The sequence below is a fragment of the Plectrocnemia conspersa genome, unplaced genomic scaffold (assembly GCF_051122295.1).
Source record: "Plectrocnemia conspersa isolate PC_06_02 unplaced genomic scaffold, ASM5112229v1 ptg000003l, whole genome shotgun sequence".
NCBI classification, from domain to species: domain Eukaryota; kingdom Metazoa; phylum Arthropoda; class Insecta; order Trichoptera; family Polycentropodidae; genus Plectrocnemia; species Plectrocnemia conspersa.
In genome coordinates, this window is record NW_028277167.1 from 25,242,615 (window position 1) to 25,256,671 (window position 14,057).

Here is a 14,057-nt window from a genome sequence, read left to right on the forward strand (position 1 = left end):
ATATCTTTATCAACAACTTAGTAATAAACAGTATACTTACATTTATAATAAAATAGCAGTTCAATAGATACAGTGGCAAGAATTATAATGGAACAGAGATATAAGTTAGCAATAATAGACTGTGCGTTTTATAAATTTATACAAAAATAAAATAATAAAAATATCTCTTAGTTTATAAGTTCAAAAATCTTTTCCCTAGATGTGTTTTGTATTTATTTTAAGTTTTGAGCTTAAATATTTTAGTTTTTTTATTTATCACTATTTTCATTAAATTAAACCATCACGTTTTGATAGGTTTCTCCAATGCGTCATAATGGGCTTTATACAAACATCTAAAATATATAAACACCATCCACATATTTTTTCCAGCTCCTCATAAATATTGCTAAAAACAAACATGTGTTTGGCAAGCTCGTTGAAAAGCTGGATGTCTAGTGCGAGAGGAGCGATTTTGAGCGCTGACGTCTTGGCCACAATGGTTAAGAATTAGGAACGCGATCGCGATTCTAAAGAATTATAAAGAACGCAGTAAAAACATGCTGATTATTGATACCCCTTAGTAACTTTAAAAAATGCTACACCAAAAATGCAATGAATTGAATCACAACGCTCCCAGCAAAAAGCATTGAGATATAAACACGGATACTACCCGTACCATCCTAGATTTTTTCGAATATGTAGATCAATAAATAAAATACTATTAGTCTTTACGTATATAAGCGCATATACGTAAAGACTAATAGTATTTTAGTCGCGGGGCAAAACCGTTAGCTGGACATACACGCGCGGATCTGTCCGTCGCGGTGCCTGGCGGACAAATCCGATCGTGTGTGGTGAGAGAAGACACATATTTGTCTGTCCGCCGTCTGTTTGCTATCCGCGTTAATAATCGGGGGGTGGTTGGCTAAATCAGTGACGTACTATTTTTTACGAAGGGTGCAAATGAACAAAAAGTAAAGAAAATTTGGTTTAGTTTCAAGTTAAAACTAATTTAATCGAGCATTAGCAATTTATATGAACAATAGTGAAATAAAATTATGATGAGAGCAGCAAACAATTTTTTTTTATTCTTTTCAAAATTCCTTAAAAATCATAATATTTTTTTTAACGCTATTAACCATTTGAGTAGTAAGTTAATGTTATGACAGGTCTCCTTAATTTTTCATAGTGGTTTAATAAAACAATAAAAGAAAAAAGTTTGGGAGAAAAAAATGGGTTTACGATATTTACACAAATATAAAACTTCTGTCACATTTTTTCATATTAGGAAAGTGTTCGAGTGTTCCTGCTCTAAGATTTTTAAAAAAACTTACAATTTTGCTATAAATGTTTAAAAAAATTTTAACTCTTTATATACCATTATTTATTTTCCTTATAATTTCATTTAAAATTTATTTAAATAATTCATAATATCTACCGCAAAGCAAAAATTTTTAACCAAGGAGTCTCAGGAGTTTCAGTTCAGAAAAATAATTTGTAAAAATAGGATGGTATCTTCCTTTAATTTCTATACTCAGTTAAAAACACGTCCCAGATTCAACTACCTTATATTTGAGTAATATGAAATGTCTGTGTGTTAATTTAAAAATTACACAAATTCTGCGATGATTAGCTTTTAATTAAATTTACAACAGCAGTCACACTTCATTACATATTAATTTAAGATTTTTGTAATTAAGACCTTTTGGTTTATGTCATGCAAAAATGAGCAATAAATCAATATCTCTAGTAGTATCTTTGATTATTTTAAATTAGTCGTTAAATCGTCTTATAAATATTGCAAGTTAAGCAGTATTCTTAATATCAGTGTTTTCATCCTGAATGCGTAATAGAGATAATAAATTTTGCGAAATATCATCGAAACGTATAGTAATTATTCTTTTAGATAAGCTTATGCATGAAAGGTTTCTTTTGTCGGGATATAATAACTCTGCTGTAGAAATCGTGCAATCTTTAATACATTCACCTTCTGATAATAATTTATCAGCCTTCGCAATTTCATGTGAAATAAAGTAAATAACCTTAGTTATTGCTGGTTTTGTTTTTGTAAATTATTTTTTAATTTTTAACTTAAAATTTTCATTTCCTTCACTATTGACAATACCTTCTGAGGTTTTGATTAAAAGCATTTCCTTAAATTATACTATTTAAAAAGAGATATTTTCTCTCTACATTCTAAATATACATATGATATTTATGAAATGGCTGATGACTGCTATTCGCATCGAAAGACTTTCATACATATCACTACAATGAAATCTAAAAAGAACATTTTTTTTAAGCAGCTTAAGCTACAATTATGATGTAGTTATGCGAAAGCTCTGCATTCGAGCAACTCTAAAATTTTGTTAGTATGAAAAATATTATATGTTTTTACTTTAAACGCGCGTGTAATTTTTAGTAGGTCTACTTATTACTCAATTTTGTTTTTATTAAAATTAAAATTTATTTGTTTTTTTAAATTATTCAAAATAAAAATATTGCCGTGGGTCAGATCTGGCCCGCTTTTGCCCTTAACTGATTTAGAAATTTACTTTTGTCAGACAATACCTTTTGGAATTTACTTCCGACGAAAACCTCCATCAGGTAATTCCACCATTTAGCGGTTACAACGACTGATATTCAGAAACAACTGCAGTTAATATTTATAGCAAAAAAGGATATCACGTATTAAAAGTTATTACACAAATTAAAGGTGATTTGAAAATAATGAATATTATTGAAATGCAAAATAATATTCATTTAAAAAATAAATGACTGCTATATATAAAAATCAGTACAGAAAGAATGAGACCGTTTTACAACAAAACAGAAAATAATAGTATTGCGCCAAATATCTATATTGTTTGTCAAATTATATCGTTAATCGTCATTTTGGAACAAGCAATAAAATATTTAAAATGACCGTCACGTTTACAAAAATAATAAAAAAAGTATTAATAACGATTTCAGTAACCACAAAAGTTATATTTAAATAATCGAAGGTAATCGAGAAGAACGCGTAATAATTGGTAATTTGCTAAAAATATGTTAACCAAAACATATAAATTAAAATTTTATTTGAATCTGTCAACAACAACATTCTAGCCAAAATCATGATCATAGAGTGAAACGCAGTCAAGCAGCCTTTCCACTTCAATCATCTAAATTGGATCAGTAATGTTTGAGCCATCGGGAGTTATCTTGAGCTTAAAAACATATTGAATCAGTATAAAATATATCAATAATTGCATATATATACTTCAATAAGTATCAAGAAGCGTATTAAAAAGCTTCTTGAATTTTGCAAAAAACAGTCTATAATCTGCATGAACACAACGCACGAGCGTGACATGATAATTATAATTAAATTTTAAAAGTAGATTGAGATTCTTAATAATCAAAACATACACAAAAAATATATTTTTATGGTAAAACTTATATTATAATTTTTAAGAACTAGATTTAAGCTAAAAAAAACTATACAGCAGGGTTTTGCAGCTCACCAAAATTGCGTTGAAATGTAATCAAGAGAAGATAAAAGCCTAAGAAGTCTATTTATAATTCACAGTACTCCCTTAATCCATCAGCTTACCCATAAATTTAGATATCAAACGCAGAGTTGAAATTTACGGAGCGAAAAAAAGTTTTTTTTTATCATTATCCATTCAACTGGCACGCAACTTTTTGATAGATGGGTCAAAACTTTTATTGTAAAAAATCAATAACCCTTTCAAATTGCTTTTATTTTTTACATTAAATAAAATTATATATGTTTTTATTTGTATCGTATGAAATAAGTTATAAATCTCAAATAAATTACTAATTAAAACAGCATTAAACATAGCAATCCCATAAGTCTTTTTCTTTATTTTTTAGATAGTAGCTAATTTATATTCAAATAGCTCTGCAAAAATTACGATTGCTTATTTGTAATATATTTTAACAAAATATACTATATACTAAAGCTTTATAAATATTTATACCAATCATGAAATGCAGAAAACTGCGCTGAGGTAAGAAACTTTCCACAAACGACCCGCTTAAAAATGAGCAGCATTTGCATATTAGGTTATATAAATTTTCTCGTTAATGCTAACTTCACAGTACTTTCAAAGGAGTGGCTCAGTGAAATTTGTCAATGCACACGATTATTTCAGCTCTAATAAAAACAGGTAAAATAAATAAAATTCAATCTAATTTTTAATTTGATACTTAGAAAACATAATATACATAAATACTGTATTAAGTATTTGAATATAATAAATTACATATTTTGACTCTATACTGCGAATTTTTAATAATGTCTTAACCCAAAAATTTTTATTAAATTCTCTAAGAAGGAAGAGAATAAATATTTCTTAAAATAATTATGTAAAAAGCTTTGTTTAATATGTCGTTGGTAAACATATTAAAATAATTCGTAATTTGAGTAGGGTTGAAATACATGATTCGGATTATTTACCCTCGACCTCAAGAAAATAAATTAATCAGTATTATATAGAGAGAAAACAAGGTATGGAGGGTTCAATGATTAAAAATACGTATAGTTCGCAACTTGGATGGGTATATATCAAAGAGAGCTTTTAAACTAGACGTAGGAAAACGTGCTGGAGACTATGTTCAAAGTTTTCGAGTGGTGCATGCTACATAGGGGCCTGTAATTTAAGTAGAATCAAACGATAGAAAAGTCCTGCTAGAAACTCCTGAAAATATTTAATTGTGCAAAACACTAGTAAGCAATAATTAAATTTAAGTACATAGCTTTATATATTACTTTCGAGTGAAAAAAGTTCGGTTCTTGAGGATCGAATATCCCTACATATATATAATAGTGAAACTTTTATATTACTAATCTAGAACATTGCTAAATTCTGACTTTTATTAAAAATTATAAAAAAATATTGGAATTTATGTACATAATAGTTATATTTAAGCTTATACTTATTTAAATAATCGTTTTTAAAATTCATTATAACAGATGTTGTGTAATTATTTAAAAGGATGATGTCAGTGGCTAATATTCAGATATAACATTTAGCTGCACTGCTTGCTGTACATTTAATTAGCAAAACAAATAGTAATAAAAAGCTTTAAAACTAGTTACTTATTTAATTGAATTTTAAAGGAAGGCTTACAATTTTTGAAACTTGAAAGTTCTTATGTAAGATATACATTTGCAGCTACCGGTATTTTTATTTGACATAGGTACATTTATGTTTTGTCATTGACCTTTAGAATTAAAAAAAAAAATACGCGCTAGAAAAAAATAATGTGCAAAATTAGTATAAATTTTGTAAGAACTATAAAATACTATAAGATCTTGGTTATTGTATTTTTGTGAAATAAAATTACAGGCCTAAAAAATCTTGAATGTAATTTGCTCAGTAACAATGCAAGGTCTTAAACAAGTATTGGTAATGATCTTAATATGTAATTAGTTGTCAATATCTGGGAGATGTTTTGTGGGTATGTTAAAAGTAGAAATATTTCATAGCCTAACTTTTTCAATTTTATTAATTTCATGAAAAGATTAATCGTGCAAGAGAATTGGACATTTTTAGTTGACCATTACGGAATCAAACCAGTTATTGGTGCATTTTATCGAATCCTTAACGTGCTGAGATTATTCTCATTAATTTGATTTTGATTTAATTTCGGTTTTATAAAATGTTTTAAGGTTTCATTGTTTAAACACGTTTGTTTCTGTTATTATAAATAATACATATTAAGTTGCTTCACGCTCATAAAATAGAGCAAAGAATTAGTGAAAAGCGTTGAGTAAGTGCGGCACCCATTTTAACCTTTTAAAATTTTTATAATGTTTTTAATTAAGAAAGAACTGTTTTGGGTTACTATTTTTAATTTTTTTCCTTAGAGAAATTGGTTCGAATCCTATATTAACTTTTGTGTTTTTTAACTTCTATCGTGTTTAATAAATATCTATAGCTTAAAATTATTATTAATTATGTAATTATAATCGTTTATAAAAAATAGGGTTTCCTAGATATTCCTTATTTTAGGGAAAAATATTGTGATGATTAATTTAAATTTAGCTGAGTCTTACATATTAAGTATGAAAATCACCACCAGCAATTAATCGCTAGCAGTTTACCGCTTTGTCAACTGATTACATAAACAATTTATAGGCTACAGATGATCGGTAGTATATTTAACCACCTAGAAACAATGCTATGTGTTTATAAAAACCTATTCATTAGATGATTTGAAGTTTAAATTAAACGCTATTTTAAAAACGCAATTTGACAGTTACAAAACGTCCAATTGCTGTTCAAATCCAAATAAAACCTAAACGAAATAATCTTATGCAGTTAAAATTTTTTTATTTATAATTAATTTTAATTAAGCTGAATTTCTTCTAAGTATAAATGGTATATACTGGAGTGGATCACTTTTTTTTAGAGTCAGAACTATTAATTTTTTGCACTTAAGCTAAATTAATACCAAACAAAGTTATGCCAAATTGTTTCAGTCAGACCGAGAAAAGCTGCTTTTTTTATTTCGACCATCCGATTAAATCCAGTCGATCAGTCACCGTAAATATCCAAGAGTTCAACACGATTTTTGAACCCACTAGAAGATACAACAACAATAGCATAATGTCATGTATACATAGATATTTTAAGGTCATATTTGCACAGTTTTGATTTAAAAATAAGTTGTCCAGCAAAAACGCAAAAAAAAACAAAAAGTGAGGTAAAACAATTTTTAAAGAAATTTCTTTTCGACTAAAATAATGGTATTTATTTTAAACATAAAATAAGATTAAAAACATCGATTTCATTATCTCATGCTGTTATTATTAGTATTATGATATTCAATTAAATATTTGTAGTAACTTGAAAGTTTCTTCATTTATTCCTAGATGTACAAGGAGTATTTACGAAGTATTGCTGTTTTATATTTTATGTGATAGCAGAGCAATGCGTAAGTATAATAAAAGAAAAACATTGCCTTTGAGGACGGAATATACACATAAAAAAGAGAATATACAATTTCATCCACTTGTAAAGCCAGAAAAAGTTTTTTATCACTTTTACGTGAAAGCGTTAGATAAGAATGGATCAGGATTTCAATATCTCACAACAAAATTATTAAAGAAAGATACTTTTCTTGTGGTAAAAATTTACATAATAATGAATTTGATCAGCAAATAACTAGCTGCCTAAAAAAATCGGATCCGTTTATTATTTATTAATATTTTTTATTTACATCTTGATTTCTTTCCTTAGAATATTGGAAAAATATATTTAGGTGTCTTAATCAGATTTTATTGATTTAAGAAAGGTTTAGGATAATTGACGGAGGATCTTTTAAGACATTTGTGATTAACAGATACAATTTTCGATTATTTTTTCTGTAATATCTGTGCCTTTGATCAGGAAATAAAAATACATAAAAAGCAATTCATTAATATTTTATAATAATTATTGCCAGGTCAATATGTTCAGTCCAGTCAATAACACATGTCTTTACAAAACATTAAAAGACCTATTGAATTTTGTGACAGACCTAACAAAGCTTTTTTTATTATAAAGGATATTAAAACAGTTTGTTTAGAAGTGTACATAATTGCCTTTACTACCAATCTATATTTTTATGGTCAAAATGGATTCAATCAATATATCTGGATATATTTAAAATTATTACACATACTCTCTTATTAATCAATAAAATTTTATGCAACTTGCCTGATTTTTGACACAAAATAAATAAAATACGTACTATTTCTATGTATGATACTATATTTGACCTAAAACAGTTTGTCGAAACATATCCAATATATATTTCAACAAGCTGCGGTAGGATAAATAAAGTTACTCGATAGCCTCTACTTTCAAAGTTTAGCGGCGAATCAAATATAATACTAATAGTCCAGTCAAATAAGCTGAAATAAAGGCTAAACCTCGGAATGAAAGATAACAAGCTGAAATTTTGCACAGACTTTCGTATTGATGTTCTAAGGACAGAGTGAAAAGTCTCATAAAATATCGTGTCTGCTAATCAAGATATCAAAGGTCAAAGGTCACAAAATTTGTTTTTTTGCAAATATCTCGCATTTTATGCGTCGCACGTCATTAGATGCTTTACAAAACTTGTAAAGCATAAAATTTTCTACAAGTTTGGTTATAATATTTGTTTTGTATCCTTAACCGTTTTTGAGATATAGCGCGAAGAGTGGGAGGCGTACATCCGTTTATAGAATCCAGCGAGTATTTCTACCTGCTTAACTTGGTATAAGCTTTGAAAAAGTAAGCAATCGTGAAAAAAGTGGTCTCGGCAAGTCGTTTGAACCATAATTTTATTACTTTTTTTATTGTATTATTAGGAATTATGAATGAAATATTGCTCGACTAGAAATTTGTGCGAAAAAATTGAAAGAGTTGAATGATGTCCTTACGGAGTATGTACCAGATGATAAGAAGATCATTTCCATATTAAGAGAAAAATATTTAACTGACATTATAATTACAACGAAGATTGGATCATTCCCTACTTTTTCTTTTCCCGATGCTCAAGCTTAAATTTTATCCATAGCTTGGTATGAAAATAAAAAAGGCACTTCGGAAGAAGAACACTTGCGCGTAGTGGAAGCTGCTGCGGCGATTATTAGAGAAGATATTCGATCTTCTGTTGTTGAGACCAAGTCCTATCCGCCCCCGAGTAAAATATTAATGAAGAAATTCCGAAAACTTTATTACATTTTCTGCAAGAAGTTATTATAAAGAACAGAAAAGGAAAGACGGGGCGTTTTAAAACGAAATACACAGCTATAAGTCATGCTATAATGACTTCCATACGAAAACGGTCCTTTTCTTCGCAGTTATTAATAGGCCTATCTGTATTTCTTCATAGAAGAAATACAGATAGGCCAAATATCTATAAAGACTTTTGGATGTTTTGTCAAGTTTAGGTTTTTTTGCTTCATATAGTGATACTGTAAAATGTTAAATTTCAGCTGTTTATCACCCACAGCCTTGTAATCAACCATCAGAGTCAAGTGCCTTAGTACAGTATGCAGCGGATAATGCAGAAAAATATTTATACTCTTGATGGCTATAATACTGTTCATATAATAAGAATGATAAAAATAATAACTTCAAAATCTGAAGTTATATCCGATGACCGCATAAAGAAATTTACAACAAAACCAAGTGCAAAGGAGTTAGCAGCACTATCACATAAACCCCTTCTAGTGTATGAAAATCATGTCGTACCCGGATTGAGCAAGAGATTCAAGTTCGAAATTTTAATGATGTAGAAGAACTAACCGAACAAATATTTAATGTAGTTGATTTGTTGTGGATGTACGAAAAGTGGAAAAATATCTCACCGTTGCCAGGGTGGAATGGATTTATTGAACAACTTACAAAAACAATGAGAACTTTGTAACTTCTCGGATTCTGTTTCTTACTTTTATTCATCATCCTGCGAGTAATATGGACACAATTTACAACACATTACAGTGTACTACAAACACTGCCAAGAAACATGAACAAAGAACATGCTTAATAACTTTTGATCAGCCGTTGTACATAAAAGCACGTGAAATCGTAGCAGCTTCAGATGCTAACTCAGACTTGTCCAGAGTAGTTGTGAAACTAGGAGGCTTTCATATGCTTATTTATTTTATTGGATGCATAGGGTATATAATGAATGGAAGCTGAATCAAGGAAGCTCTCAGTACAATTTATGCTTCGAATTCTGTCGACAAAATGTTGGATGGTCACGCTTTTGCAAGAAGTATCAGAGGCCATATGCTATTAATTTTTGCATTATTGATGATGATTTTTGAAGATATGGAGATTGAAAGTTATAATGCTTTAGATGGGTTCATTCAGCAGATAATAATTTGCGATGTTTCCTATGAAACTGTGGAAAAATGTGCAGGTAGCTCTGGCTCCGTAGTTCACATAGCGTTATCCTATAAACGGATGCGCGCTTCCCACTCCCCGCGCTATATCTCGAAAACCATTAACCATACGAAGAAATAATTTAAAACAAACTTGTAGAAAATTTTATTTTCTATAAGTTTTGTAAAACATCTAATGACATGCAACGCAAAGGAGGCGAGATATTTGCAAAAAAAACGATTTTTATGACCTTTGACCTTTAATATCTTGATTAGCAGACACGATATCTTATGAGACTTCTCACCCTATCTTTAGAACGCCAAAACAAAGGTCTGTGCAAAATTTCAGCTTGTTATCTTTCATTCCGAGGTTAAACCCTTATTTGACTGGACTATAAAACAGTTACATTCGATACATTTCACTATTTGCTAAATGAATTTAATTTGCAGATATAATGAAATCCTCATTGGAAATAATAGACATTATGTACTGATGTAAATTTATGTAATACAAAAATATAATCAGTAATAAATGTGACATAAACAATATTAAAAACAGAAAATATTTATAACAAATTAAAAATAAATGTATTAGCTTTTATTAGCAATAAAACAATTGTTGATAAATTCGTAGATACATAATAAAATAAATTTAAATATAGATGACCACATTTTATTGATTTTAATTAGGTCTATGTAATAATATGTAATAATAAAATTAATTCAGCCTAGTTATAGAATATAATAATAATAAATCTCAATATTAATAGTCTAATAAAAATTATTAAGAGTCTAAGCGTTTAATTTTAAGCGTAATAATTTAATCTCAATTGCTTTAATCCTTGGTAGTATTTTATACATATATATCATAAGCTTGAACTTTAAAAGGATATGAATTATGAAAAAATTAAGCAATTTGCTTTATTAAGACTTGACACATTTTTTTAAATAAAGCTTTGTTAAAATTCGCAATCCCTAGTTCCATGAAAAATACTATGCATGAGCACGTAATTTAATTATAATCTGTATTTTCAATATTTCAGCTTAATAAAATAATAGATTATGTATTTAAAATTAATGTATTTTGACTATTACTAATATAAATCTCTTCTTATGTATTTCTATATATTAGCTAGATTCTAACATATATATTACATACTTGAGTCTAAACCAATTTACCACTGATTTAGATTGAACTTAAGTCGAGAGTAATATGAGAAAATCACTCATGTAATAAATTGGTACAATTATGTCTAACATGATATGGTATATTTAAAAGACTACCACAATCTTTGAAACAATTTTATTTAATTAAAATGTATGAATATAGTAACTATACGATGATTGATACACTTTTTCTTTATATTGCAGTTTTCCGTCTGCTACCCGTTTCCGCAAGAATGGGGTGAGGAATATGCGAGGACTATGGTCCTTTTGCGATTCCTCGTTTATTACGCAGTGCCGCTGGCGTTGATTGCTGTATTTTATGCCCTGATGGCAAGGCATCTGGTGCTTAGTGCCAGAAATGTCCCTGGAGAGCTGAGAGGTGCCCAAAGACAGGTGAGAAAAACATCGTAATGACTTATCGATCTGGGTAATGCCTTTCATGTGTAAAATGCCAGTATTATATGAGAGTTTATGATCATGGGTTAAAATATTTTTACCTATCGTCTAAAAATCATAATATACTTTTTACATCACCAGACTTTTGTGACTTATGCCTAGATGGTAATATTTTATTTTTTTTTAAAAAAAAAATATTTTTTCTTTGTTTATAACAAAAATAAATTTCACTCTATTTTTAATAATATAATAACTATTGTTTGCGTAAAAAATATGATGGTTTTAAATAAAATATGAGTTCCGCTCAAAGCGGTTCTCTATTTGGGTAGAATTCCTTTGCTGTTGACAAGCAATACCATTTGTTTTTTGAATAAAAGAAAATTTAAGCAATAATTTTGCAGAAAAGAAATTAGATTTTTAACTGTTTGGTAGAATACGAAACACATTAAATAATATTATCAAAGAATATGAATATTATTTTTTAATTTAGTATATATAAAGATATAGTAAACAGAATAAATTAAAAAATTAAGGCATTAGTTTAAATAACTCAGTAAAAATATTATTAATATTCAATTACAACTAAATTTTTTATTGAATTTTATAATATTTGCGCGCCTAATTTTTAATATTTTATTATGTTAAATATTAGGTTAGCACAAAATATCAGGCGCGTACGGTGAAATGACGAGAACGTACGGAACGTTTGTAACGCACGCCCTTATCTCTCACTCACTCTCGTCACGTAACACGCAAGGGAGCGAAAGGGAATGTATTTCACCGTACGCGCCTCGTTATAAGTGAGCATTAATGAAACTTTAATTTACATTATATATAGAATAGTTTTTTTATAATATGTTAAAGCAAATTATATTTTTAAATGTAACTATACAAAAAACGATATTTCATTGATATAATTTGAATACCATGACTCATGAAATTAACTTTTGACACACATGAAGCTGATGAAAATTACAAAAGCTGAAACCTACACTAAGCAAAGAAATAATCTCTGCTCTTAAAAATCATATAAAAAAAGCAAAGACGATTAAACTAAAATGCTTAGTTGCAGAATTTATCAATTTCAGTTTATTTGATAAAATTGCAAACTTTTATTGAAAAAATAAATAAACAACATAAACAAGAATCGCTGTAATTTTCAGATCTAATCAAAACATTATCGGTTAAATTTTCATCTCTACCACACAGTATTCCTTTTAGAATCTAGACATTAACGATAAAACAACAGTTTGAAACAATACAATCAAGATAAACTAAAAGTTTAACATGGTTTTGAAAAATCTGTTACATTATTTGAAAATGAAAGCTATTTATTCAGTTATTTAATATAAATACATTTTATTGAGATTTTTAGCATTGACTGTATTTGTATTTTTTTTTAAGTTATACCATAAAAGATAAAATCTTAAAAAGTGTTTTTATCCAAAGTATTTATTATAGGATGATATATAAAAAACAATACACACTAATGTTTCATAGTTATACATTAAGTTAATATATTTGTAAGTAAATATTTTTTAAATTACATCCATCGATAATTTACTAACTGACATGTAGCTTTTTATCTGACGTGAAAATATCTTTCTCCCGTAAAATGCTATTTAAAAATTTGCCTTTTGTGTAAAATGGATCTCAAAATATACATATATTATTGTTTTGTACATGAAAATACGTAGGCAATACAATCTGCACATCTTTAGTTTTGTTTTGCCATTGCATAAAGGATGCAGAAAATGATTAAGATGCTGCAGTGATATCCGACTGGCAATGGCGTTGTATGCTTTGCATTTAATTAGCATAACAAATTGTTGGTTTTGTTATTACTTCTTAGAAATATCTAACAACGAAACTTGGTAATTTTATTATTTATCACATAACGAAATAAAAGTGTTTCAGCAGTATAGCAAAAATAATTGTATGGGCATTTTATAAAATCAGTTTATCGCAGAGAAATTATCGATTTTTTAACTTAAGCATCAATGAATATGGAAAGTAAACAAATTAATAAGTAATTACCAATAACTAATATATTTTCTATGTAAGTAATGATAATAAAATAATTAAATGATTGCAATATCTGATAATGTATATAGTTACAACATAAAAATGATGTATTCTATATATTTCATTATTGTAAAAACATTGGTTTAAATCAGAATTTACAGCAATCATATTTCAGAAATAAAATTATTTTTAATAATAAATTTACACTAAAATATCAAAAGCTTTAATTTTATCGATTATAATGTTGTATTTATAAGGTCGTAATAATCAAATACCGTTTTATAATATCTGAATACATTTTTTAAGTGAAGGGTAAATAATCTTACAGATATAACAAGTAAGCTGATTTATATATACATTTTTACATAAGTCTAACATTTTTACGCTTGAATGTATTGTTATAACGAGTTGTTTTCCCTTTGTTCATGATTGAAGGTTAATGCTATATTCAACTTCTTATATTAAATAAATTGTATGTAAATATTTTTACGTCGTTACCTTTGGATTAAAATGGCATAATTAAGCAGGTCATAGAATAATAATGGACAATAATTAGGCGAGGATAGCCTCTTGGGAATATTTTCAAGAGTTTCGTTTTCTTTTATGTGAAACTTTA

The 14,057-nt window shown here is 27.9% G+C and overlaps 1 protein-coding gene across 3 annotated transcripts in view; it reads left to right on the forward strand.

Moving 5' to 3' along the window:
* Positions 1-14,057, forward strand: part of LOC148237078 (neuropeptide CCHamide-1 receptor-like) — a 98,932-nt gene that overhangs the window by 65,968 nt on the left and 18,907 nt on the right. For all 3 annotated transcript variants that reach the window (XM_088183480.1, XM_088183479.1, XM_088183481.1), the window contains one exon: positions 11,225-11,413. In XM_088183480.1, coding sequence (XP_088039606.1) covers positions 11,225-11,413 — 189 coding nt within the window. The remainder of the gene's footprint in view (positions 1-11,224; positions 11,414-14,057) is intronic.